General features: G+C 59.4%; 2 protein-coding genes across 2 annotated transcripts in view; one reads left to right on the top strand and one right to left on the bottom strand.

The window, feature by feature from the left end:
* Nucleotides 1-218: 218 nt before the first annotated feature.
* On the top strand, nucleotides 219-19,103 carry DRC1 (dynein regulatory complex subunit 1). The gene is made up of 17 exons (XM_039528324.1): nucleotides 219-382; nucleotides 812-899; nucleotides 1,702-1,814; nucleotides 3,217-3,400; nucleotides 5,775-5,912; nucleotides 6,831-6,917; nucleotides 8,283-8,405; nucleotides 9,764-9,903; nucleotides 11,460-11,594; nucleotides 11,878-12,113; nucleotides 12,749-12,867; nucleotides 13,410-13,499; nucleotides 14,424-14,510; nucleotides 14,881-15,077; nucleotides 17,018-17,161; nucleotides 17,886-17,988; nucleotides 18,916-19,103. The coding sequence occupies exons 1-17, from the start codon at nucleotides 237-239 to the stop codon at nucleotides 18,970-18,972; spliced, it is 2,187 nt and encodes a 728-aa protein (XP_039384258.1). The 5' UTR covers nucleotides 219-236; the 3' UTR covers nucleotides 18,973-19,103.
* A 2,108-nt stretch (nucleotides 19,104-21,211) lies between these two features.
* The window catches only part of OTOF (otoferlin), a 189,829-nt gene continuing 187,092 nt past the window's right edge, over nucleotides 21,212-23,948 (bottom strand). The window contains exons 45-46 of the mRNA XM_039532355.1: nucleotides 23,325-23,425; nucleotides 21,212-22,408 (exon numbers count right to left, since the gene is read on the bottom strand). Coding sequence (XP_039388289.1) covers nucleotides 22,228-22,408; nucleotides 23,325-23,425 — 282 coding nt within the window. The 3' untranslated portion in view covers nucleotides 21,212-22,227. The remainder of the gene's footprint in view (nucleotides 22,409-23,324; nucleotides 23,426-23,948) is intronic.

Below are 23,948 nucleotides of genomic sequence, written 5' to 3'. Positions count from 1 at the left end.
GGCGGGGCAGCGCGCGGGTTGCCAGGGGCGGGGTCCGAGCGCGCGGGTTGGCAGGAGGCTGGGGGCGCGTTCGGAGGGCGGGGCCCGAGCGCTCAGGTTCGCTGGGGGCGGGGCAGCGCGCGGGTTCGCAGGGGCGGGGCCCGGCGCTCTCCCCGCTCGAGCTCGCGCTCCGCCCCGACGCCGCGCGCCGCGTTGCTTAGCGACGCTAGGGCCGGACCGGCCTGGCTGGGGGCGGCATGAGCCGGGCGGCGCTGGCCGAGGGGGAGCCCGAGGGGCCGGGGGAGCCGCGGGTGCGGCACCCGTCGCTGAACTCGGAGGAGCAGGAGGAGCGGATCGCGGCCCGGCGCCTCCGCATCGCGGCCCGGCTGGAGGCCAAGCGCCGGTGAGAGCGGGGGGGCCGGGCCCGGGCCGAACTCCCCGGACCGCCCCCGAACCTACCCGGGCCGAACCGCCCCCGAACCGGGCCGAACCGCCCCCCCCCCCCCCGAACCGGGCCCGGGCCGAACCCGGAACCGGGCCCACTGGGACTGACTAGGCAGGAGCCTCCTCTGCGGACGGAGACTGACGTGCTCCGCCAGGGCAGTGACCCCGTAGTCAGTGCCAAGCTCTCATGCCGTGATGGGGGGACCCTGTTATCTCCCGTCAGAGTCCGAGAGCATCTGGGTCCCTCTTCCGTCCCAGCCCTGAGCTGGTTCGCCCCTGTGGGACCTGACAGGGTCACAGAACCAGGTGGGTTGGCCCCATGGAGACCTTTCAGAGACGGAAGATGACGTGTTACTGAAGTGTTTCTCTTCCCCACGTCCCCACGCAGGGAGGCCCTCGGAGAAGATCCCGATGCGAAGAAGGCTGAGGCAGAAGAGCTGAGCAGGAGCCACAAGCAGATAGAAGAAAGCAGACAGGTGAGAACTAAGCTATGGCAATATAGATCAACGCAGGCACGTTGATTAGGGCCAGTGAATCACATGTTTGGCTCTGGACTCCTATGCGGGTAGCCTTTGATGTCACAGCCCAGAGTAAACCAATGGACCTGTGTGTTTTGACATGGCAAGAACTAATGTTTGAAAAACATGGCCATACGCCAGGGAGATCTACAGCCATAAGCTCATGAAAAATGTTGCTTCTGAAGCACCCAGCTTCTTCTACCTCTTCACCTTTAGGAGTTCCTGAAAACAGCCTCCCGCTTTCACCTCTGCAGCTAAAGCCAGACAAACACACAATATACTGAGCTTCCAAGTACAAAACATGTTGTGTGATACTCTCATCGCACTACGGGTGTAGCGAAGCTAGAACCCACTGTGAAGAACTGGTCCTCATGGTGGTAACGATGATTCTTCGAGATGATTGCCTGCAGAGAGCTGCCCTGCAGGTGATGCACATGCCTCGGGCACATTTGGTTCCTTCCTGTATATCGAGACTCTGTTGTGAGGCTCTGACCCAGTGAGGAAGGAGGGTGGGGCATGTGGGTCCATGCAGGGAGTCATCTCGAAGATCCACAGTCACCAGGGGAAATGAATCTTTTTTTCTTCTTCAGTGGACGCAGCAGGTGCACAGACTGCTTGTATTTAGGTACCTAAATATGGATGTAGGAGGCAGACTTTAGACACCCTGGCTTGAAAAATGCTAGCCAGGTAGTCCTCCATTGCAATGAGTTTGGGCCTCTTTGCCTATGTGGGTTGCTCTGTCATTTTGCTGTGTTCACAGAGGCTAGCTAAGCTGCTCAATGATGGCACGCAGCTAGTGACAAATATCCAGGTGGCTGCAGATGCAAGGGAGACCCAGAGGAGGGCTGAGGAGGACGAACTCAAGCGACAAAGGTAAAAGATCCCACAGCTCTGCTGTGTCACTGGAAGGAAGATCTTTGCTCCTGTGCTAGGCCCTGAGCATCCCCTGAAAGCGCCAGCTTCGGAGCAGGGCCACCCACATAATGATCAACTGGGGGCCTCTTTGGCAACTCACTGGCAGGCGAGAACTGGGCTTAATTTACACAAACAAGCAAATGGCAGCCACCCTCATCTGTAATAAGCAGAGGTAGCATGGGGAAGCTGCAGGTCCCAGCATGCAATGTGGCCTGCCTGATTGGATCTGGATGGAGCATTGCATGCTGGTGTGTTTAGCTTCCCCAGCCTGCACTCAGGCATGGAAGGTGATGGTGATTCCTTGTGAGAACTGTGTGGCCTGCAGGTTCTCATATAGCCACCACCCCCGGTATAGAGGAACCAGCACTGGCCTCTCCTCTTTGGGATTGCAGTAGAGAAGCCTGGTTGTTCAGACCCATCTCTCTGCTGTGGGACTTACCAGTTGTCATGGGCAAACAAGTCCAGTGTTGCTGAATGGACCTGTGCCTCCTAAGAGCCCCCAGTCATTTTCATGGCACTCCTCAGGAACGTGCTGGTACCAGAGAGCCAGAGGACCAATACGAAATTGTGAGCCTTTCACTTGTGGGTCACTTTGGGAGGGGACCGTGTGCAGTGGTTTAGTCCTGGGCTAGTTCACTACGTGACCTGTGTCCATCTCTCGGCTGGCAGCCTTGCTGGAAGTCTCATTAGGAAAGACAAAACCCCTCAGTCCCTGGCAATGGCCCACTTGCAGGGCGCGTGTGTGAGGGAAGCGTGTGCTGCTGCTGTGTGTACTGTACCTGCTCCATGGATGAATGGAGGTGTTGGGTCCCTAGTGCTGCAGATCCAGCACCTTCTGCTAATGCCAACCTTACTGGATCGGTGACTGCTGCTGGAGCTAGGCTTCCTTGGCCAAGCCTGCTGTCAGTGGTAATGGTGCAGGGTGTCTGCGACGCTGGCCTCCTGACAGACCCAGCTAGCCAGACGAGTGTTTCCACAGTCAGTTTGTTCTGACCAATTTCTGCTTCTGAAATGTGCTCCCTTTGGATCCAGTGCATTCCCAGGGCTCTTGTACGGAGACCAGTCCTGCAGCCATGTTTGTAGTGTCCTCTACATACTGGCTGCAGAGTCGTCTTTGTTAGTGCATGGAGCCTTTTCAGATCAGGAGACGGAGCCTATCGTTAGGGCTACAGAAAAGCTTGTTGCCCCCACTAAGATCTTTTCTACCCTTTGGTTTGAAACTGATTTAGTCCCTAGAACTGGTTGTCCAGGAAGACACTAACATGGCTGGAAATCTCAATGTGGACGGGGCTAAGGGCAGCCGCCAAACCCTCCGCCAGCCCCAATTGCATTATCTCCTTGTGCTGGCTGCTCTCTGCAGGCTCGAGAAACTGGAGAATGAATGCAAGACTAATCAGGACAAGTTTGAAGAGATCACCTCGAAATGGGGCTCGGCCAAAGAGAAAACCATCCCGCAGGACCTGTGGGACGTGCTCAACCAGCAGCAGCAGCAGTGTGCTCTGCTCATCGAAGAGAAGAACAAGCTCATCAGCGAACTGCAGCAGGTATATTGCCAGAGCCAGGAGTGCGGGGTGTGTGTGTGGAGACAGCTGTGGGGCACCGAGGGTCTTGCTGGAGCATGTTAATGTTAGAGAGACACTGTCCAAGAGTATCAGAGGGGGAGCCGTGTTAGTCTGGTTCTGTAGAAGCAGCAAAGAATCCTGTGGCACCTTATAGACTAACAGACGTTTTGCAGCATGAGCTTTTGTGGGTGAATACCCACTTCGTCGGATGCAAGACTTGCATCCGAAGAAGTGGGTATTCACCCACGAAAGCTCATGCTGCAAAACGTCTGTTAGTCTATAAGGTGCCACAGGATTCTTTGCTGTCCAAGAGTAAGTGACCCAGAACTGACTGTCTCTTCTCTTTGGCCAGGGTACTGTGCTACCCTACAATAACAAATCCATATACATAGGCTCAGCATGCACTCATGTCCTGGCAGTAACAGATCAGGACCCAAAAAACCTGTTCCATACTTTTCCCACCCAGATCCAACAACCCTCCAATTTCACACCAAGGGTTCTTCCCAGCAATTTGCTTCCCTCTCCTTCAGCTCCTCCATTAACCCCGACTCCTCCGAGCCTTTGCACTGCTTCGAGGGGTGCGGGAAAGACGTGTCTGTATTGGAGTTTAAATTAATTACTCAGAGTTCTGTATTAATATGCCTAGTAAGGAATCTATTTGTCAAAAAACATTTCCTGAATCTTCTTTGTTGTCTGTGTTGTTAGACATACTTGCTGACAGGTATTATGAAATAACTGACCAAAAATAATTGAAACTGGTGTGATTATACAGTATTGTGTAATTTTGACAAATAAAATATGCAGAATTTTAAAATATTGTGTGCACTGTGACGGGTTCGGTCACAGAGACCCCCTTGGGACTGTCACCTGATATGTGCTGAATTTACCTCTGAGCCCATTTTCCCGGCCAGTTGGGACTCCAGAACCCTGCCTTGCTGAGCCAGACACACTAGCCTGCTGTAACACAGACCCAGGTCTGGTCCACATCCCCAAAGCTGCAGACTTTAACCAAAAACTGCTCAGCAGGTCACCTATCTCCAGCACCCAGACACCCAGTTCCCAGTGGGATCCAAACCCCAAATAAATCCGTTTGACTCTGTATAAAGCTTATTCAGGGTAAACTCAAAAATTGTCCGTCCTCTATAACACTGATAGAGAGAGATGCACAGCTGTTTGCCCCGCCCCCAGGTATTAATCACTTGCTCTGGGTTTATCAATAAACAAAAGTGATGTTATTAAGTATAAAAAGTAGGATTTAAGTGGTTTCAAGACAGAACAAAGTAAGTTACCAAGCAAAATAAAACCAAACACTCAAGTCTAAGCCTAATACATTAAGAAACTGATTACAGGTAAATCTCACCCTCAGAGATGGTCCAATAAGCTTCTTTCACAGACTGGACACCTTCCTAGTCTGGGCCCAATCCTTTCCCCTGGTAGAGATTGTGTTAGTTCCAGCAGGCATCTTAGGTGAAAAGCAGGGGTGTTCTCATGACTGGGCCCCCCTTTGTTCTGTTCCACCCCCTTTATATCCTTGGCGCAAGGCAGGAATCTTTTGTCTCTCTGGGTCCCCACCCTTCCTTTTAAATGGAAAAGCACCAGGGTTAAGGTGGATTCCAGTATCATGTGACATGATCACGTCACTGTAAGACTTCATCCTTCATTACCCGGGCTGGCACACACCCATACAGGAAGGCTTGCAGGTAAATAAACCATTTGCAATCAATTGTCCTAGTCAATGGGAGCCCTCAAGATTCTAAACCACCATTAATGGCCCACACTTCGCATAATGACAATAGGACCTCAGAGTTATACTTCATATTTCTAGCTTCAGATACAAGGATGATACATGCATACAAATAGGAGGAATGTATTCAGTAGGTTATAACCTTTGTTATGATACCTTTCAAGAGACCTTTTGCAAAAAGCATATTCCAGTTACATCATATTCAAATTCATAAAGCATGTAGAGTGCAATGTCACATGCAGAATTTTTAATTTTTTGTTGCAGAATTTTTTATTTTTTGGCACAGAATTCCCCCAGGAGTAATCTCCCTGCCAATGCATGATTGTTCCCATAGTTTACTCTTGGGGCTTTCTAGTCCTGCCCCCTTAGTCCAGACAAGGGTTGCATAGCCCAAGCATTGAGGCTTCTTGCTCCTTGCTAGCAAGTGTAGTAGATCTTCCCATCATCTCTTCTCCCTCCTAACCACTGTTCTGTTCCTCAGTTCTCTTCCCTAGTCACTTTCCATAACGTCTGAAGGGGCAGATGCCGGATATTGATTGTTAGGTTCTCTGGCTTGTGCTGAAGCTCTGCAGAGCAGCATTTATCAGTTCAGTGTCTGTTCTTCTCCTGCAGGAGCTGAAAAGCAAAGATGACCAGTATGTGAAGGATCTCAAGAAGCAGTCAGACGACATTAACCTGCTGGTAGAGAGAATGGAGGAGCAGATCAGAAATCTAATGAAAACTTACCGTCGGGAACTCACGCAGATTGAGGTAGCAAATGGCTTCATAGCAGGATGGGAGCAAGCAGTGAATTATTCCCACAATAAATCCACCAGGGAGTTCTCCTTAATGGAATTACCTCCGGCAAAGGGGTCTCTCGCTCATTACACTGGCATTTCAGCAACGCTGGGTTCTGGGCTGCAGTCAGATGTTTCTGTGGACCAGAGCTCTCACTTTGCCAGGTAGAAGTAAAACTGGAGATGAACGGAGCGCTGCGGTTCTGGTTATGTGATTCTGGGGTCTTTCCCTCTCTAAGTTACTGGGGATCCAGTGCAGCCCAGGTCCGTAGACGAAAAGTTGCTTCTGTGTGATGGCTGTTCATTCCCAGATGTGTAAGGCCAGAAGGGACCATACTGATTATCTAGTCCAACCTCCTGTAGAATGCGGGCCAGAGAATTTCACCCAATGGCCCATACATTTTGGTTGAGCTAGAGTGTATCTTTCAGTTTAATGTAGTGGCTTGTTGTGTGAGCTAGAGTTCATCCTCGCACCCATGCTAAACTGTTCACAGACATCTTCCTACAAACGGAGAGAGCTAACAGCCCGCTTAACCCCAGACCCAGTCTTTATACCGGGCAACTGCTGGGTGTGGGGTGCTGTCGGGGCAATAGGGAGGGCATGTTGTCTCATGGTTAGAGCAGCGCAACTAGAGTCCCAGGGACTAGAGTTTCCAGCCCTGCCACTGAACCCTGGTGTGACCTCGGGCACAGGGAGAGGATGCTGTGCCTGTGTCTGGGTGGCACCCGGTGGCGATCTGGAGCTGGCTTCTGTCACGGAAGCCTCTTGCCATTGCTCCCAGAGCTTGACCCGGTAAACAAGGCTCATCCAGCGTGGCGGAGCTGGCAGCAAGCTGGGAGCAGGCCTTGCGGTGTGCACGGCGACCCGCTCACAGCACTGTCTCCTCCTCAGAAAGCTTTCGAGCTGGAACGGCGAGAGCTGCTGAGCAGCAACAAGAAGAAATGGGAGCAAGCCATGCAGGCCCACAACGCCCAGGAGGTAAGGGCCCTAAGGGGAACGGTGATCAGCGAAGGAAGGCTCCTGGGCAGAGTCTCAGTCCCTGGGCCCGCTCTTGACATTGAAGAGCCTGGGCTCAGAAGGGGCCAGGTGTGGGCAGAGAGCAGGTGGGCCGAAGGGATGGTCTAGGTTAACTCGGTCCTGCCTTAGTGCAGAGGGCTGGGTAATGAATGCTTCACTCCGCCCTCCTCTTGTAGGGTTCATGCTTGCTACAGGGCAGGCGGAACTCGGCAGCCCAGCAATGCAGGGTCAGGCTGCCCTCGCTCCCTGTCCTTATCGCTCTGTACCTTGAAGAAGACACGGGAGGCTGGTGAGACCTCAGCTGGAGCACTGTGTCCACTGGGCGCCACATGCTGGGAAAGATGTGGGCAAACTGGAGAGAGACAGAACTGATAAAAGGGTTAGAAAACCTGAGCTGTAGGGAAAGGTTAATAAAACTGGGCCTGTTTAGTCTTAAGAAAAGAAGATGGGGGGGACACCTGATAATAGTCCTCAGATCTGTTCAGGATGGAGATCGATTGTTCTCCATGTCCACTGAAGGAAGGACAATAAGTGATGGGCTTTATCTGCAGGAGATTCATGTTAGTTGTTAGGAAAAACTGTAACTCTCAGGGTAGCTAAGCTGTGGAACAGGCTTCCAGGGGAGGTTTTGGAATCCCCATTACTGGAGGTTTGTAAGAGCAGGTTGGACAAACCCCTGTCAGGGATGGTCCAGGTTCACTTGATCCTGCCTCAGTGCAGGGGGCTGGACTAGACGACCTCGCGAGGTCCTTTCCAGGCCTACATTGCTGTGACTCTGTAATTCTGTAACCTCAGAAAGGTAGGGCCCCCTGCAGTCACAGATCGTAACAACACCCCAGATCACACCAGCTTAGCTCTGGCCCTGGTTTTGTACACGGACTCCTTGCTGCCTGGGGCTCCTTGGTGGCTGTGATGTGCCTGGTGAAGAATCACAGCAGAGCAGGAACAGCCAGCGTCGCTTCAGGGGCCTGAAAGGAAAGGGATGGAATGGGCACCCAGTTAGCCTGGCTAGCAGCACATACCGGGCGGGCAGGCATTCAGGGACTAGAGCAGATGGCTGGCTCTGTACCGCCTATTCCAGTCACACCCACACTACACCCTGCATGCACTGTGTGTAAGGGAAAGACATAGTGTTGCACTCCTGCCTGGTTCGGTGATAGCCCGGGGTACGTTGTCCCCACTGGGCTGCTGCCTGGGAATGAGCCGTATCCCTCCTTGCTTCGGACTTGCCAGGGCCGCTGGGATCCGGAAGGCTGAGCGGCTGATCAGAACCATGGTGATTCTCTGCAGTCATTTGACTCTCCTCTGGTCTCCTTCTGCCCTCAGCTGGAGAACCTGATCACCCGCATGCAGAAAGTGGAGGAGTACGAGAAGCAGCTGAATCAGCTGCGGGTGCAGGATGCCGAGGAGTACACTACCATCAAAATCCAGCTGGAGAACGACGTACAGGTGTGGAGAGCAGGGCCCTGGGGGAGCAGAGACACGACCCCACTGAGTGCATAGGGCCCACAAGGAGAACACAGCAACAGCTTTGTGGCTGTCATGGGGAAGGGACTCTTCCGTTTCAGCAGGGCTAAGCTAAATGGCTACATTTCCGCAAACTGCACAGCTTGTACTGAGACGGGAGAGACGGGCAGCAGAATCAAACTCTCAGCCTTTCTGGGGCTTGGCTTCTGTGTACAAAAAGTTAACAGTAGCAACCGTCCCCCTCAGCTGGGCTACCCCTAGGGTTCCTCCCTCATGACCTCCTGAGGTCGCCACCCCAATATTCTACGATTCGATGATTGCTCAGCGTGCCCCCTAGATCCTCTCAGACAGTCACTTCCAGCTCTCTTCTCTCCAGAGCGAGTCGTGAGCCACATGTATTAGTGAGGGAGCAGTGCTTACTTGCGATCAGCACCTGCTAAGAGGGTGCGGGTTTCAAGCAAACACTGCCTGCCTCTGACAAGGATAGAAACCTTCATGCATGTTACCTTTTATCTGACTGCACTCAGGAGGGCACTTCCCTCTGGGTAGATTATTCCAGAATGATCCGGGATTGTGGCTTCCTGTGAAGCCATCAGTGCTGGCCACTCAGCCGAGAGACTGAACTAGCTGGATCCCTGGTCTGCCCGGCATAGCAATTTCCATCCTCCTAAGTAACCACCATTCATATTGCAGACCTTGTGACTGAGCAGTAAAATAACCCTCTTCCTACTCATGCGTCTTCAAGTGCTTGAATGACAACATGTCCAACAGGAGGGCGGCAGAGAGGTTCTCACACCCGCCACCTGGATTGTGCGGCTTTACCTCGGACGGTAGATGCTGCCTCTTGCCGTGTCCTGCCATGACAGCTGAGGGCCCCTTAATACTCGTGCTGACATCACTTGTCTGTGGGCTGCTGGCAGGGAGTTCTGAGCCTGTGACTCTCCTTGCCAGCTGATGGAACAGGACCTACAGGGCCTGGTGCAGGGCTGCCTGTGCTGCTGCCTGAGGGGCTGGCGGGGGGTGAGGAAGCTGATCCACTCCCTGTCCATGGTACTGAGTCGGTGGGTGACAGGCTGAGTGAGGGGTTCGATAGCATGTCAGGACAGTGAATGTCGGTAGCACCTTTCTACCAAGGAGGGCTTCGTACAGGGCTTGTCCTTTAGAGAAGGAGCTTCACTGTAAGACTTCTGCACTGTCACTAGATCCTGGGGAGTCTGGCCTAGGCCCCCTCTTTCCAGAGCCCCCGGGCCAGCCATGGGATGGCAGGGAGGGGCTCTGTAGTTGCAAACCTTTCCCTGTACACAACAGACGATGGCTTTTTATTTTGTTTGGAATCTCAGATCCTGGAGCAGCAGCTGCAGCAAATGAAAGCCATTTACCAGCTGAACCAGGAGAAGCTGGAATACAACTTCCAGGTGCTAAAGAAACGGGATGAGGAAAACACCATCATAAAATCCCAGCAGAAAAGGAAACTCAACCGGTAAAAGATCAGCCCAGTTGGTGTGGGGCTGGGGCAGCGCCTGCAGTTGGTGTGGGGCTCAGGCAGCGCCTGCAGTTCGTGTGGGGTCTGGGCAGCACTCTCTGGGTCACCGTCCATGTCCTCACTGCAGCCCACAGCCCTCTCCCTGCCCCCACAAAGACTGAATATAATTGGGCTTTGCACAGGGGCTCTGTCAGCAGAGTCCTTCCCCCTCCAGGGGTGCTGCAGCCATTGGGCTGGGACGGGGGTGAGGAGTGGCCCATGTTCAGGTGCTAGGACATGGGGTATGTCTGGCTCTGGCTGTGTGTATGGATTTATTTACTCCTGGGGGAATTCTGCACAGACACAGAGTTTGTGTCCCCCGCAGATTTCTTTGCTTCCCCACAGAAAAATGACTTTCAGATGGGGAAGCAAAGGGAAGCCCCAAGTGCGGTCATGCGACCCTCGCCAGCAGTGTGTTCTGGGTGCCCAGGGCAGCCGGCAGATCACTGGCAAATCACTGTGGGGCGGGGGCAGGACTGGGGAAGACCCGACTGGTGGCTCCTACCCTGCGCTGGGCTTAGCTGTTAGTCCCGGCTGGGCTGGGGAGGACGCGATTTCCTCTTCCCCTGCATGGCATCCGGGCCTGGGTCAGACCCACCCCCAGATTTCTCCCCCGGCTGCAGGAAGCTCTGCAAACTCCCCTGCCCACTTCCTGCACCCATCACTCCTCAGCTGCAGGGGGAGGGATCCCTGTACTGGGAGCTGCTCCCACATCTGACCAACCCCCGTGCATCCAGACCCCCTCATCCCCAGACCCTCCCACTGAGCCTCACCCCCCTGCACTCAGACCCTTCCACCTGATGAGCCCCACTCCCCCTGCACCTGGACCACCCCGATGAGCCACCCACACCTGGATCCCAACCCCACCAAGCCCCAACCAGCTGCACCTGGATCCCCACCCCACTGAGTCCCCCTCCCCCAGTATCTGCACCCCCCATTGAACCCCCCAAACCCTGCCTGCTGAGCCCCACCCACCTTCACCTGCCCCCTCCTGCAGAGTCCCATTACTGTTGCACCCAGAACCCCTCAACAAGCCCTTGTGCATCCAGATTCCCACCCCGCCCCGGATCCCCCACTTTGCTGCTCACACCTGGATTGCCCCAAACAGAACCCTCTCAGCCCACACCTGGGTCCCTCCAGACTTGGATCTTGCCTTGCTGAGCCTGCCTGCCCACACCTGGTGCACCTGGCACAGAGGGGCAGGGCTCTGGGGTGTTTCTGGGGCAGACCCGGTCCTTGTGCTGTGTCAGGGTTGGGTGCAGCCTCACGGCTGAGTCTGTGCCCTGGGGTGCAGGGTGGAGCTGCACCGTGATCTCCCACCTCTGTGCAGCCAGTGGTTTGTGCTCCCCAATGCCAGGCTGGAGCCCCCACATTTATCTGACAAATAAAATTTGCAGAATTTTAAAATATTGGGTGCAGAATTTTAATCTTCTTGGCGCAGAATTTTTACTGTTTTGGCACAGAATGCCCTGGGGAGTAATTTGTTGTTGTTACCAGCCTGCCCTCCTCCTCAGGCTGCATGACGTGCTCAACGCCTTGAGAATGAAACTGGCCAAACAGATAAAGCAATTCCAGGAGGAGAACCAGACCCTGACGGCCGACTACAAGCGCATCGTGGAGCAGTACAAGGATCTGCAGAGAACGTTGAGGTACGGTGTGTCTCGGAGGCGCGGCCTCTCTTTGAGTGGGGCACTTGAGGGCAGCTTGCCAGGACCCAGGGCCTCCTCAGAGAGCGGATAGCAGCCACCCTCCCCTGGCTGCTCAGCTCAGAGTGGAGCATTGCTGGGCAGCCTGTAGCTGTGGGGAGAGAGGTTAATCGCCGAAGCCTGTGACTCAGCACTGTCAGGGGCGTCTGAGCCACAGGGGGACCCCGTGGTCCAGAGCGTGGAATGCTGCCTGGGGCAAGCCTGAGTCACTTTCCCCCCTCTGCAGACACTTTGCCGTCATCGATGCCCAGAAGTTCCTGGAGGTCTGGCTGATGAACGAGGAGGAAGCCAAAGGGCTGATGTGGAAAGCTCTCGAGGCCGATCGCATCATTCACACCCAGCAGCTGGGGCTGCCCTGGGTGGAGCCTGACTACTGGTTCCTGGACAACGTGGGCCCCATCGTGCACCGCAAGGTCATCAGATCTGCCAGCAAGCTGGCCCAGGAGGTGATGGCATTAACAGGTGGGATATGTGGCGTCTGTAGTTCCCCGAGGATCTCAAAGCCCTTCCCATGCTCTGATTGCTGACACCTCCCTGCACCCATCCCGGAGGAGGAGGCTGAGGCCCAGAGGGGTTCAGTGACTTTCCAGGAGGGCTCAGTGAGTCCATACGAGGCGGGGATAAAACTACCTGGCCCCCAAATCTCAGTGCCCAGCTCTGCTTTGCCTCTCCGGGGCGTGGAAGGAAAGCGAAGGGACCTGTCGTCATTGTAAAACCCCTGGGACCGCCAGACCAGATCTCTTTCTAAGGACATGCACCTCTGCCCGCTGGCCGACGCTGGGGTGGTCACAGCCAGCCCTGCACCTTTTCTGCAAATCCAGTTTTAAAATGGAAATTCCTCTACCCCCAACCCCCCTGCTCCTCATTGTCTCCAGCTGCTATGACAGCCGCACCTGCTGCTGTGAACTGCTTGCTGAGGTTTGCATCAGCTGCTGAAGTGGTAACCACAGGCCTCCCAGCACCTCCCCTTGCATGGCTTTCTGTCCAACAGCTCTGAATAGATTCCTGTGCCGATTCCCCAGGGTGGTTACCTGTGCCAGGGGAGGAGCGCAGCAGGTGACGCGTCTTCTGAGCTTCCCTCTCCCCTTGTGCTTCAGAAAGCAGCCAGCAGGAAGAGGAGGAAGGTAGAAAAGAGGCTGGAGAGGAAGTTAAGCCTCCCCGGCACATCTCGGTGAAGTCTGTCAAACACATCCTGGAGCTCCTGTGCGACGAGTCGGTGAGTTGGGCCACCCTGGCCAGCTCCAACCGCAGGAGGCTCTGTGTGGGAGACAATGTCGGCCCTTAGCTGGGCTGCTCCTTCGCAGACCAGCTTCTTGGATCTGAGGATTGTCTTCATTTCCTCCCCCGGCCCACCCGGCTTCCAAAGCGTTCAAACACCATCCGGTCCACGGTCAGGTCCCCGTGCTTTCTACAGCAGCACCTGGCACAGTGAGCCCGCGATCTTCCACCTGACCATGCAGCATCTCTGCTGCAGAATGTGTGTGTGAGGGGAGATGCTGACATGTGTTTGGTGCCACCTGCCTGCCACACCTTGGGGGAGGGGGTAGAACGGGGCTGGTGCAATAAGGGATACATCGAAATAGCAATTGGCTAAGCTGCATTTGCAACAGCATGTAGGGATCTAAACACGTCCTGGGGAGTGTCCTATGGATCGACAGGGTCAGACAGCTGTTGCGCCATGGCACGAGCCCCGGGAGATCTGGTATCCTAGTGTGAATTGAAACACTTGTGAACGTCTTCCTGTGATTTCCTTCCAAGGGCTTCCTGATAGAGAGCAAGCTGCTGGGACTCCTGCAGCCCCTGGAGAGGCACGAGCGCTCCCTGATGAGGCTGGACGCAATCTTTGCGGTTAGTTGGGCATCTCGCGCAGAGCACATGCAGGAACACACCCCAGAACCAGCCCCAGTGTGCTGGGGAAGGAGTATGGCGCCCACGGGCTGAGAGCTGCTGCTGGATGATGCAGCTCCACAGGGGCGGACCTGCTGAGACGCTGCCTTTAGAAGCATGTCACCTGCAAGGGGGGGAAGGGAGGAGGGGCATGGCCCGTGCACAGGTGACTTCCTGTAGGACTCAGCGGGGGCGTCTTGTGTGCTCTGGTGCGGGAGTTTAACTGGGGGAGGGGCGGGGGGGAGGCTCCCTTCCCAAGAGGGATTGAAAGGCAGAAGGAATAAGAGATGGGACGTGCCTGAAGCCAGTTCCTCCCTTTGCCACCCCTAGTGCCGTCAGCTCCCGCTCCCCTGGCACTCCCCCCTCGCTCCCACTGATCCCCCATCCCCAATACACTCCTGGGCCTTCCGGCTCCCACCCTGTCCTGTGTCGTTCCCAATACAGCCCTCCATTCCCCCCTGCAGCTATCCCTGCCACTGCCACTAAGACTCCACTTCTCACATCCCCTTCCCGCCGGGGCCTACCCTCTTGAGGTCCATTGTGGCCACCACCCTTTTGCCTGAAGAGAGCTGGGCTCCTCTCCCCTTATTTGGGAAGAGGGATGGGTTTGGAGCTGCGTGACGTCCTCTCTTTCCCCGGGGAAGCATGGGCTGCTGCAGGGCTCCCGGTGTCTGACATCTCACTGAGAGAGACCAAGATTGTGCTCTGAACCTGGTCCTTCCCTTGCCCCTGCTGAGCACTCCTGCTGGTCCTGCACTGGGAAGAGAAGGGCTGGGAATTCAGCTTAGGACCCCAGGCCTATCCTAAAGGAAGCGGGAAGGGACCAGAGCAACATCTCGGAGTCCCAGCTGCCACCCGACCTGCTGTTTCTCTGCCTTTCGCCAGGCCCTCGAAATTGACAATGAAGACGACGTGTATGCGCTGGTGGATTTCTTCTTGAAGTTCAAAGCCCAGCAGGTCGGCTCCAGCCAGGTACGATGAACGTGGGCGTCGCGGGATGAGACCCCGCAGCCCTGGGAGGAGATGGGGCTTGGAAAGCTCCTCGCTGGGGGCGGGAGTTGGTGTCGCTCTTATCAAGAGAACGGGCGTGGTCCAGCGGCTGCAGCCATGACGCCGTTGAAATGGGAGAGGTCTACGCCGTTTCCACCAGTGCTGAGTTTGGCTCCCACGCCCCTGTGTTTTGTGCCCAGTAAATACAGATGTCACTGAACCAGGGCTCCAGATGGCTGGAAGCCTCCCGGGTTTGCAGTTCAGGGTAGAGGTGCTGTGGGCTGGGGGGAGCGTTAACGGCTTAGCTGTAGTTGGCTGGAATTCACTCCCGGCGCGTGTGGCCGCCGTGCAGGGCAAGGAGTGGGCAGAGGAGCAAGGCCCGGAAGAACTCGCTGTGGATGCAGCAGACAGCGACGAGGGATCCGCTGCCCTGAAGGAGGAAGGCACGGCCCATCAGAGCTCGGCAGCATCGCCGTCCTCTGTGCTCTTCCATCCCGATGACGTCCTCAAGGCCCTCAAAGCATTTGTCCTGGACTTCCAGAAGCCGAGGTGAGGTTGGGCAGTGAGCAGAGCGCGTTAGCTGGGAATGGGGTGGGGGGCTGGTTGGGAATACGAGGAGCAGGAGAGAACGGGCTGCAGGAGTAGCCCCTTGATCCGAGCGTGTGAACTGGAGGAGGGGCAAGGCACGGGAACCGCGGGAGTAAGGCTGGGGAGAACTGGAGAGGGGCTTCTGGGCTGGGGATTGGCTCCCAGGGCACTGGGCGGGTTTGCTGGGCTACAGAGGTTGGGCTGATCTGCTCAGCAGCAGAAAGGTCCCCGCCGTCTCCCCCCGGCACAACTGGTTTCTGGCGGCGACGTTGACAAGAGGTGGGGCAGGGTGGGTTCCCACGGTGCATGGGGTTCACTCTGCGTGGCACAGCTGTGCGGAGGGGAGCAGGTTGGATTGCGTGGGGCAGGGTGGGTTCCCCACGGCGCGTGGCACAGCTGTGCGGTGGGGAGCAGGTTGGATTGCGTGGGGCAGGGTGGGGTTCACTCTGCGTGGCACAGCTGTGCGGAGGGGAGCAGGTTGGATTGCGTGGGGCAGGGTGGGTTCCCCACGGCGCGTGGGGTTCACTCTGCGTGGCACAGCTGTGCGGTGGGGGGCAGGTTGGATTGCGTGGGGCAGGGTGGGTTCCCCACGGCGCGTGGCACAGCTGTGCGGTGGGGAGCAGGTTGGATTGCGTGGGGCAGGTGGGTTCCCACGGCGCGTGGCACAGCTGTGCGGAGGGGAGCAGGTTGGATTGCGTGGGGCAGGGTGGGTTCCCCACGGCGCGTGGCACAGCTGTGCGGTGGGGAGCAGGTTGGATTGCGTGGGGCAGGGTGGGTTCCCCACGGCACGTGGGGTTCACTCTGCGTGGCACAGCTGTGCGGAGGGGAGCAGGTTGGATTGCGTGGGGCAGGGTGGGTTCCCCACGGCGCGTGGCACAGCTGTGCGGTGGGGAGCAGGTTGGATTGCGTGGGGCAGAGTGGGGTTCACTCTGCGTGGCACAGCTGTGCGGTGGGGAGCAGGTTGGATTGCGTGGGGCAGGGTGGGTTCCCCACGGCGCGTGGGGTTCACTCTGCGTGGCACAGCTGTGCGGTGGGGAGCAGGTTGGATTGCGTGGGGCAGGGTGGGTTCCCCACGGCGCGTGGGGTTCACTCTGCGTGGGACAGCTGTGCGGTGGGGAGCAGGTTGGATTGCGTGGGGCAGGGTGGGTTCCCCACGGCGCGTGGCACAGCTGTGCGGTGGGGAGCAGGTTGGATTGCGTGGGGCAGGGTGGGTTCCCCACGGCGCGTGGCACAGCTGTGCGGTGGGGAGCAGGTTGGATTGCGTGGGGCAGGGTGGGTTCCCCACGGCGCGTGGCACAGCTGTGTGGTGGGGAGCAGGTTGGGTTGCGTGGGGCAGAGTGGGTTCCCCACGGCGCGTGGGGTTCACTCTGCGTGGCACAGCTGTGCGGTGGGGAGCAGGTTGGATTGCGTGGGGCAGGGTGGGTTCCCCACGGCGCGTGGCACAGCTGTGCGGTGGGGAGCAGGTTGGGTTGCGTGGGGCAGGGTGGGTTCCCCACGGCGCGTGGCACAGCTGTGCGGTGGGGAGCAGGTTGGATTGCGTGGGGCAGGGTGGGTTCCCCACGGCGCGTGGCACAGCTGTGCGGAGGGGAGCAGGTTGGATTGCGTGGGGCAGGGTGGGTTCCCCACGGCGCGTGGCACAGCTGTGCGGTGGGGAGCAGGTTGGATTGCGTGGGGCAGGGTGGGTTCCCCACGGCGCGTGGCACAGCTGTGCGGTGGGGGGCAGGTTGGGTTGCGTGGGGCAGGCAGACGTGAGGAGAGGAGCCTGTTGCCGCCAGCAGAGAGCCGTGAGGCTACGCCGGCGCTGCCCCAGGCAATGGCCCCTCCTTTCAGACCTGGCTGGATGACGGAAAGGCTGGGCAGAGCGGTGCCCTGAGCCCAGGGCTCCTCTCTCTGCCCCATAGGGACAAGCGGCCGCAGGTGAAGAAGGTGATGGAGGAACGGGACGACTCCAAGGACTCTGAGTATTGGGAGGCCCTGGCTCACGTCATCCCAGAGCCAAAGCTGAAGGTTTGGGACGCGCTGGAGGCGGCGTTGGAGAAATACTAGTAAGTGCCCCAGCCAGGGGCCCCCAACCATCCCACCCACGGGTGTGAGGGCACCAGGCCTGGCAGTGCTGACGGGGCTTGTCATTCGAGATGTGCTGCAGACACCAGCCCTCTGGGCCGCTTGCCCCCCAGCTGCCAGTGCTCACCTGGGGGGCTTGTCTTCACGTGCCCTGAGGGCTCAGTGCCTGTACAAAGGGTTAACTGGCCATTAATTAACTCCAGTGCAGTCCCGCTCCCAGTGGGGCAGCGCTGGTTCCTGGCCCAGGACCCCTTGCTGGGCAGTGGCTGGAGGTAGGGTGACCCCTGCTGGTGGGATAGGAGAAGATCAGTTTCTTGTCTGTGTTTGATTCGTGTGTGGCTCTTTCCCATCCTTGAGTGCTCTGTAAATGACCAGAGCGTGACAGACCCCTCCCCCTGCTGAGCTTCCCAGCCCCTGGGCCCCCTGCAGTCAGCGGGGACCGTGCTGTGTCCGTGGCGTTCTCCGGGTGCGCTCAGCCACGGAGGGCGAGCTGGGGAGAACCCAGCATCCAACTGAAACGCCGGGGCTGTTTGTGGGCACCACAATCAGTTTAGCCAGGTGGGGGCACCGCTCACCCCCTGCTCTTGAGAAAAGCGGGGCCACAGCTGTACGTGTGAAACGCAGAGGGTGCATTCAGAGCCCCCAGGCCCACGAGGAAGACACGCTGCTGTCGGGAGGTTTCACCCATTTCCCTTCTTTGTGAAGCTCTGTGCTGAGCCAGCGGTCGAAGCTGCTCACAGATCTTGACGGGCTCCAGCAGCAGAACACGGAGCTGCACATGCTGCTGCATCAGTACCTCACCTCCAAGGTGAGTGGCAGAGCCGGTGCCGCGCTGGGACAGGGGCCCAGGGCCTCTGGGAGCGTCACTCACTGACGGGAGTGCTTATTGCTAAGGGTGCCAGAGGACCTGCATGGCAGCTGCCCCCATGGCCCTGTGGCAGTGAGGGGAGGTGATGCAGGGCGTAGCCTCGCGGGCTGCAGGCAAGCAGAAGAGGTGGTTTCTGAGCTGTGGGAGGTGGAACAGGCTGGTCCTTGGGGCTGCAGCCAGGGCCTACCCGTGCCAGCCAAGGCGGGCAAGTGGAGGGTGGAGAGATGCCGGGGGATGGGCCTAGGGCCAGGAGGGGCTCTGAGGGCCAGCAGAGGGTTGCATAGTGCGGTGGGCCCAGCAGAGACCTCTCCAGGGGGTGAAGTGGGGGGGTGTGTGCAGAGAGAGGAGGCCGTTGGGCCAGATGAGCAGAGCAGGAGAGAGAAACCAACCCCACAGTGTTTGGACTGAGATGGGCAAAGGGCCCTAGGTCCCCAGGGTGCAGGCTTAGCGAAGGTGCCAGGTTGGGGGCGGGCGGGGGGCATGCAGTACGTCCCTCATTGTTCCACAACGTGAGTATTCAGGGCTGGGAATCCGGTGCCTTCCCAGCCGCAGCACTCGCTGGACATGGGGAGGAAAGGTGGGGATGGGCAGGGGACACTCACTGTCTGAGCCCTGCTGAGCGGCAGTCACCTCCCGAGGGAACGGGGAGCCCCAGTACTAGAGCCCGCCTGGACCCGGCAGGGGAAGAGAGCAGCTCGTCTCCCCCTCACGGCTAGGAACCGGAGTGTAACACCAGCAGGCAGAGGGCAGTGGCACCACGTCCCCGCCCAGAGTGAGGGCCCCGGGGACTCTTCCAAACCGGTGGGTGTGCTGTGCCCCCCCAGAGCACCATCACCCTCACTGTGGCCTCGGCTTGTCCCGGCGCAGGTGAACGAGGAGCTGCTGATTCCACCCACCCACGTGATAGAGCTGATGCCACCGTGACCATCAGGGGGCCGGGAGCCCTGGCAGGCAGCGTGAGACCGTTGCCGTACGTCCCTACCCACGAGCCCTCGGAGCTGGACCCAGGGCAATCTCTGGATGGCAGCGGCTGGAATAAACCCCCCTTTAAAACAGCCGGGCTGCGGGGGTGTGATTGCTCAGGAGACACGCTGCCCTCTGGGATGATGCCAGGGCTGGCTGCCCTCTCACAGAGCAGCAGGCCCTCAGGCTGGCAGGGGGGTGCCCCTCGCTGTCTCTGCTACCTGGATGCTGAGACCTGGGCTGGCCCATTTCCCTCCCCGCGTCTCCCATCTGTTTCCGGGGGAGCAGTCAGTGCCTGACAGGAGAACGCACCCAGGGATGATAAGGCCAATTACTTCGGGCTCCCCAAATCCCTGCCCAGCCCCCCCCACCTTAGCCCACCAAGCACCCCACCCTGCTCCGCCTCTTGATCAACCCTGCCCCCATGCACCCTCCCGCCCAGCCCTGGGGTCAGCCCTGGTCTCCCGCAGTGGGGCTGGCAGGTGGCCATGTTGTGGGGGGGGGGCGAGTTTATTAGAGAACGTTAGGCTGAGTGGTGGGCTCTGCACTGGAGTCCAAAGGGCGCATAGGAACAGTGCGCAGACAACACCCATCACACACACACACCCCGCCACGTGAAGTAACAGCCGCAACCTGGAGACACACGCAGGGCCCGGCATGGCTCAGGGATGTGTTGTGCAAGATGCACGTGCATTGCACGGCTGGGGAGAGCACGTCCCTGCTTCACTAACTGACACAGCTCAGTCCCACGGGGGCCCCTTCCCCCACACGAGCTGACAGGGCGCCCCCCCCCGCCCCCAGCAATGGCCGGGGGCAGGGCAGTGTGTGTGGCTGGGCCTGTGCTTAGCGACTACGGGGTGTGTGAGAGCATGAGCTGCTGGGGAAACTGAGGCACTGAGCGTTGGTGACATGTCCAGGCTCACGCGCCAGGCGTTCTAGGGGCAAGTCCTGGTTGGGTGTAAGTGCTAAACTCGCCCCAAAGACCTGCTGGCTGCTCCGCTCCCCGCAGCCCAGGCCTGCCTGCTTCGCTAAGCCACCCGCCCAGGGCTACCCCCAGGCGCTGTGCTGGTCACTGGGGGCTGCCCAAGCGAGACTGGTACTCCCCACCCCCGCTGCCTACCCGGGGGGTGCAGGTCGTTCGAGACGACTGGGATCGCTGGGCCCAAGCTCTCTCGCTGCGCGGCACCTTTATGTAGAAAGCTGTGTCCCCCCCCCGCCCCCCCAGGCCAGGCTCTAGTTACACTGGTACAAAGTGGGGTGGGGGGGCGTGCAGGCCTCAGCCTGGGGCCTGGACCAGGCACATGAGCTACTTTGGCCAGTAAGTGCGTGAGCCCCGGGACTCATGAATTCCTGGCTAAACAGCCGTCTGGCTCTGCGAGGTGAGGGCTCCTGGGGCTGGGGGGCACTTTGGAGTCACCCTGACGGCTGTGCTGCTTCAGTGTAGACGCTTCCTATGCTGACAGGCGGGCTCCAGTCCCCACAGGCACCCCACTGCCCTGGGGGGGAGCCTGCGTCGCTCACCCTGGGGCTGGCTCCAGGGGGGTTAGCGTGGCTGGCGTTTCCCCCACGCCCCTGAGCAATGTGGCTACCGCCCCCGGACGTGCTAGTGGCGCCCAGGCCGTGGGCTGCTGCAGCAGGCGGTGGAGACGCAGCAGCGCCCGGTGAGGAGCCAGCTCTCCGCCCCGCAGGGCAGCTGAACCGGTTCCCGTTAGCCAACAGGCCAGGGCCCGATGCCTGCTGCAGGGTCCATGGGTCAGGGCAGGGTCGGGTGCTGCTCACTGCCCCCCTGCCCCCGCCATGTAAACATGGAGCTCCTGCAATGACTGGGGGGGCGTCAGTCCCACCAGCACCATTGTGCAGGGCTCCTTCCCCGCCCCACTGCAGCAACCAATCTAGGCCCAGGGAGGGAGAGTGATGTAGGCTCCAGCCTCCCAGGCCTCGCCTGACTAGGGCGTACTCCCCCTCCCCCCCGCAGGTGTGTTGCTGCTATGCAGTGAGTGGCTAAGCTACGCTCCAAAGGGCAGCCAGCGCCTTCGCCAGGGGCCCTGGGATGCTCCCAGCGCCACACCAGGCCCACAATGGGAGCGGTTCCATTTTCTTTCCTCTTTTTTTATTGTCAGATAAAACACAAACATCATAAAAACAAACGAAAGAGGCTCCCCACCCCCACCCCAAGTGGCCCCTGGGCCGGTGGCTCTCGTCCCCGGCAGCGAGTGGCTCAGACCCAGGGCCAGAAATGAGTGAACACCAGACACGCTCTCGGGCCCGGGGGGCGGGGAAGGGACCGGCTGTAACACGTCAGGCCAGGCGTTAGCAGGGCTTGGGGCCAGCAGGGACCCTCCCGGCTCCCCTGCGGCGACAGGCCCCGCTGCGTTTACTGGGCATTGGGGCTAGACAAGGGACCGGCTGGGTGGCCCTCCAGCCAGCACCGAAGGCTTCCCATGGAGTGGCTGGGGGCGGGGGAGGGGGGCTGGAAAACGGGCCCAGGCTGGGGCTCGGCCCACCCCACACGATGATGGCAGGCAGCCTGGTGAGCTGCCGCCTCACAGCCTGGGCGTGTTTCCCCGGCTCTGCTGCTGCTTTCTCCACCGCCTCCGGGCTGAGTGTCACCCCTGCCCGGGGCCTTTGGTCATGGGCAGCCGCCCAGCCAGCATGGGATTGTGGGGATTGGGGGACTCGAGCAGAGGGGGCTGCTTGTCTGGAGCGTCCCACGGTTCCTCTCCTCAGGCTCCTCTGATGTGACCTCTCGGGGTGCAACGCCCCCGTTCTCCCTGGCACCTGCTCCCCAGGGCGGCGCTGGCTGTGGAGGCAGGAGGGCGTGGAACAAACCAGAGCCGCACGTGCCCCCTTGCCAGGCCAGCCGTGAGCTTGGGTGACTGGGCTCCTGGGGCTCTGGGAGCCAGAACCGGGCCTGGCTAAGAGGCTCTTGCTGTGTATTGGGGGGTGGGGGGGTAATCCTAGGGCCAGCTGGGCCGCCCTGTATTCGCCGCCCTGCTCAGCTGCATTCACCCAGAGAAAGCGCTAAGGGAGCCCGGCGCCCCAGGCCCAACGTCCTTCCCTCCGGCCTCAGGAGAGAAATACGCCAAAGGGAGCCGCCAAGAAGGAAACGCAAACAAGGAGACGCCGCGGGCTCTTCCCCCAAGCCCAGTCCCGGCGCTGCCCCAGCCAGGCCGCCGCACGTGGTGAGCGTGTACGTGGCCCTGGCCCCGGGCGGCCTCACGCTCCCAGCAGCTTCTTGACCATGTAGCCGGGCATGGAGTAGAGGAAAAGTCCCACCATGATGAGGAGCAGCAGTGCCAGCACGATCTTAATGATGAGCCACTTGTAGCGGGTGCAGATGAGGTACTTGATGGACTTGAGCGGGTTGAGGAACCAGATGAAGGAGGTGTCGGGGCGACTGGCCAACGGGCAGCGGGGGGCAGGGGGGGTGGGGAAGAGCCGCACGGCCGGGTTAGCAGCATTAGACACAGCCAGGCCCCCGTGTAGGGGAAGAACCTTCTCCCCACCCCACCTTCGTGCCCCCCCCCGCTGCCCCCCTGCCTTGGGCTGAGCCAGTTCCCCTCCCCCTCGGCTGTGCCCCAAATTCCCGCCTGCTCCCGCCTGCTCGTCAGCCCCGGGAGACCCAGCCGGCCTCCCGCTGGCCGGGCTCCAGTGAGTCACCCCTGGGACTGGCCAGGGCCCCTGGCAGCCCGACTAGGCCCCACCTTAGTCCCCTCCCGTGCACCCAACGCCTTCACGGGCCCCTCCAGGGAGCCCAGCCAGCAAACGTGCCCCGGGTGTCCGGGGGTGGGGGGGAAGTACCATGAACACAGGGTGGTGCCTCAGGCCCCCAGCAGCTTCTTGACCAGGTAGCCGGGCATGGAGTAGAGGAAGAGGCCGGCCAGGAGGAGCACGAGGAGGAGGAGGAGGAGTTTCAGGAGGAGCCAGCGGTACGTGTGCCAGATGAAGTAACGGATGGACTTCAGGGGGTTCAGGAACCAGATGAAGCTGGTGTCGGGGCGGCTGGGGGGGTGCGGGGGGGTGGCCGGAGTGATGGGGAGGAGGTGAAGAAAGGCAGGAAAGAAAGGTTGACAGACAGACAGAGACACAGAACTGGACGTGTATGGGGGGAAAACAGCCCGTGTCATGGGGTGTCCCCACCAGCTGCCCAGCCCCCTCCCTGCCCTGTAGCATCAGCTCCACGCACCGAACCCCCCCTCTCTACCCAGCCTTCATCCCCACTGCCTGCCCCACATCCTCCGCCTCCCCCACGCCCAGGGCCCCTCAAGCTCAGGTGTGATGTTTGTGGGTCCCCTCGCCGCCCCGTCACTTACTTGGGTTTCTCCAGCGGGTCGGGCTCGTTGCGGGCCAGCCCCGCGGGGGATTTCTCCGCCTCCTCCGCTGTCAGCAGGTGCAGCTCAGCCTCCACCTTGCCCTGGGGGAGCAGAGAGAGTCGCTCTGGGGCCCGGGACGTCCATGGCTGAGAACTCCCCCGGGCCGGGGATCATCCCGCAGCCTGGGATGGCGTCCTGGGGCCTACGGCTGGAAAGGTGCCGAATTCTCCCCGCAGAGCTGCCCCCAGCGCACATCACCTGAGCTGGCAGGGGGTGACCGGAACCCCCCCACCCTGAGAAACGGTCTCACCGCTCCCAGGATCTACCAGCGCCAGAGAGCGGAGCCAGGGGCGTGCCCAGGGCCAGGCAGTGCGGGTCGGGCTCCCGCTGGCTCGCTCCGATCTCTCCCAGCGCCACGGGGCTCTGCGCTCCCTGGCTACAGCTGGACCGGCTGCACCTGCCACGCGGCTGGGCAGAGCACCCAGCCCCGAGAGCCGCATGGGGCGGAGAAGGAGCCAAACTTCTCCAGCCCTGTGGAGCCCAACCTCTGATGGGAATGAGTCACCCGGCGCTTCTGCCCGGCAGCCCCCACGCTGGCCTGGTCCCGGGCCCCCTACCCCCAGC

The sequence above is a fragment of the Mauremys reevesii genome, linkage group 3, assembly GCF_016161935.1.
Source record: "Mauremys reevesii isolate NIE-2019 linkage group 3, ASM1616193v1, whole genome shotgun sequence".
In the NCBI taxonomy this organism is placed as follows: Eukaryota; Metazoa; Chordata; order Testudines; family Geoemydidae; genus Mauremys; species Mauremys reevesii.
Note: the sequence above shows the minus strand (reverse complement) of the source record. Positions and strands in the feature narration are given on the sequence as shown.

Bases quoted from the DNA above. Each gene is read 5' to 3' on its own strand.
- DRC1 (XM_039528324.1), top strand. From the start codon at position 237: ATGAGCCGGGCGGCGCTGGCCGAGGGGGAGCCCGAGGGGCCGGGGGAG. The intron at 12,868-13,409 runs GTGAGTTGGGCC...TTTCCTTCCAAG, and splicing joins AGCTCCTGTGCGACGAGTCG to GGCTTCCTGATAGAGAGCAA. The intron at 17,989-18,915 runs GTGAGTGGCAGA...GTCCCGGCGCAG, and splicing joins ATCAGTACCTCACCTCCAAG to GTGAACGAGGAGCTGCTGAT.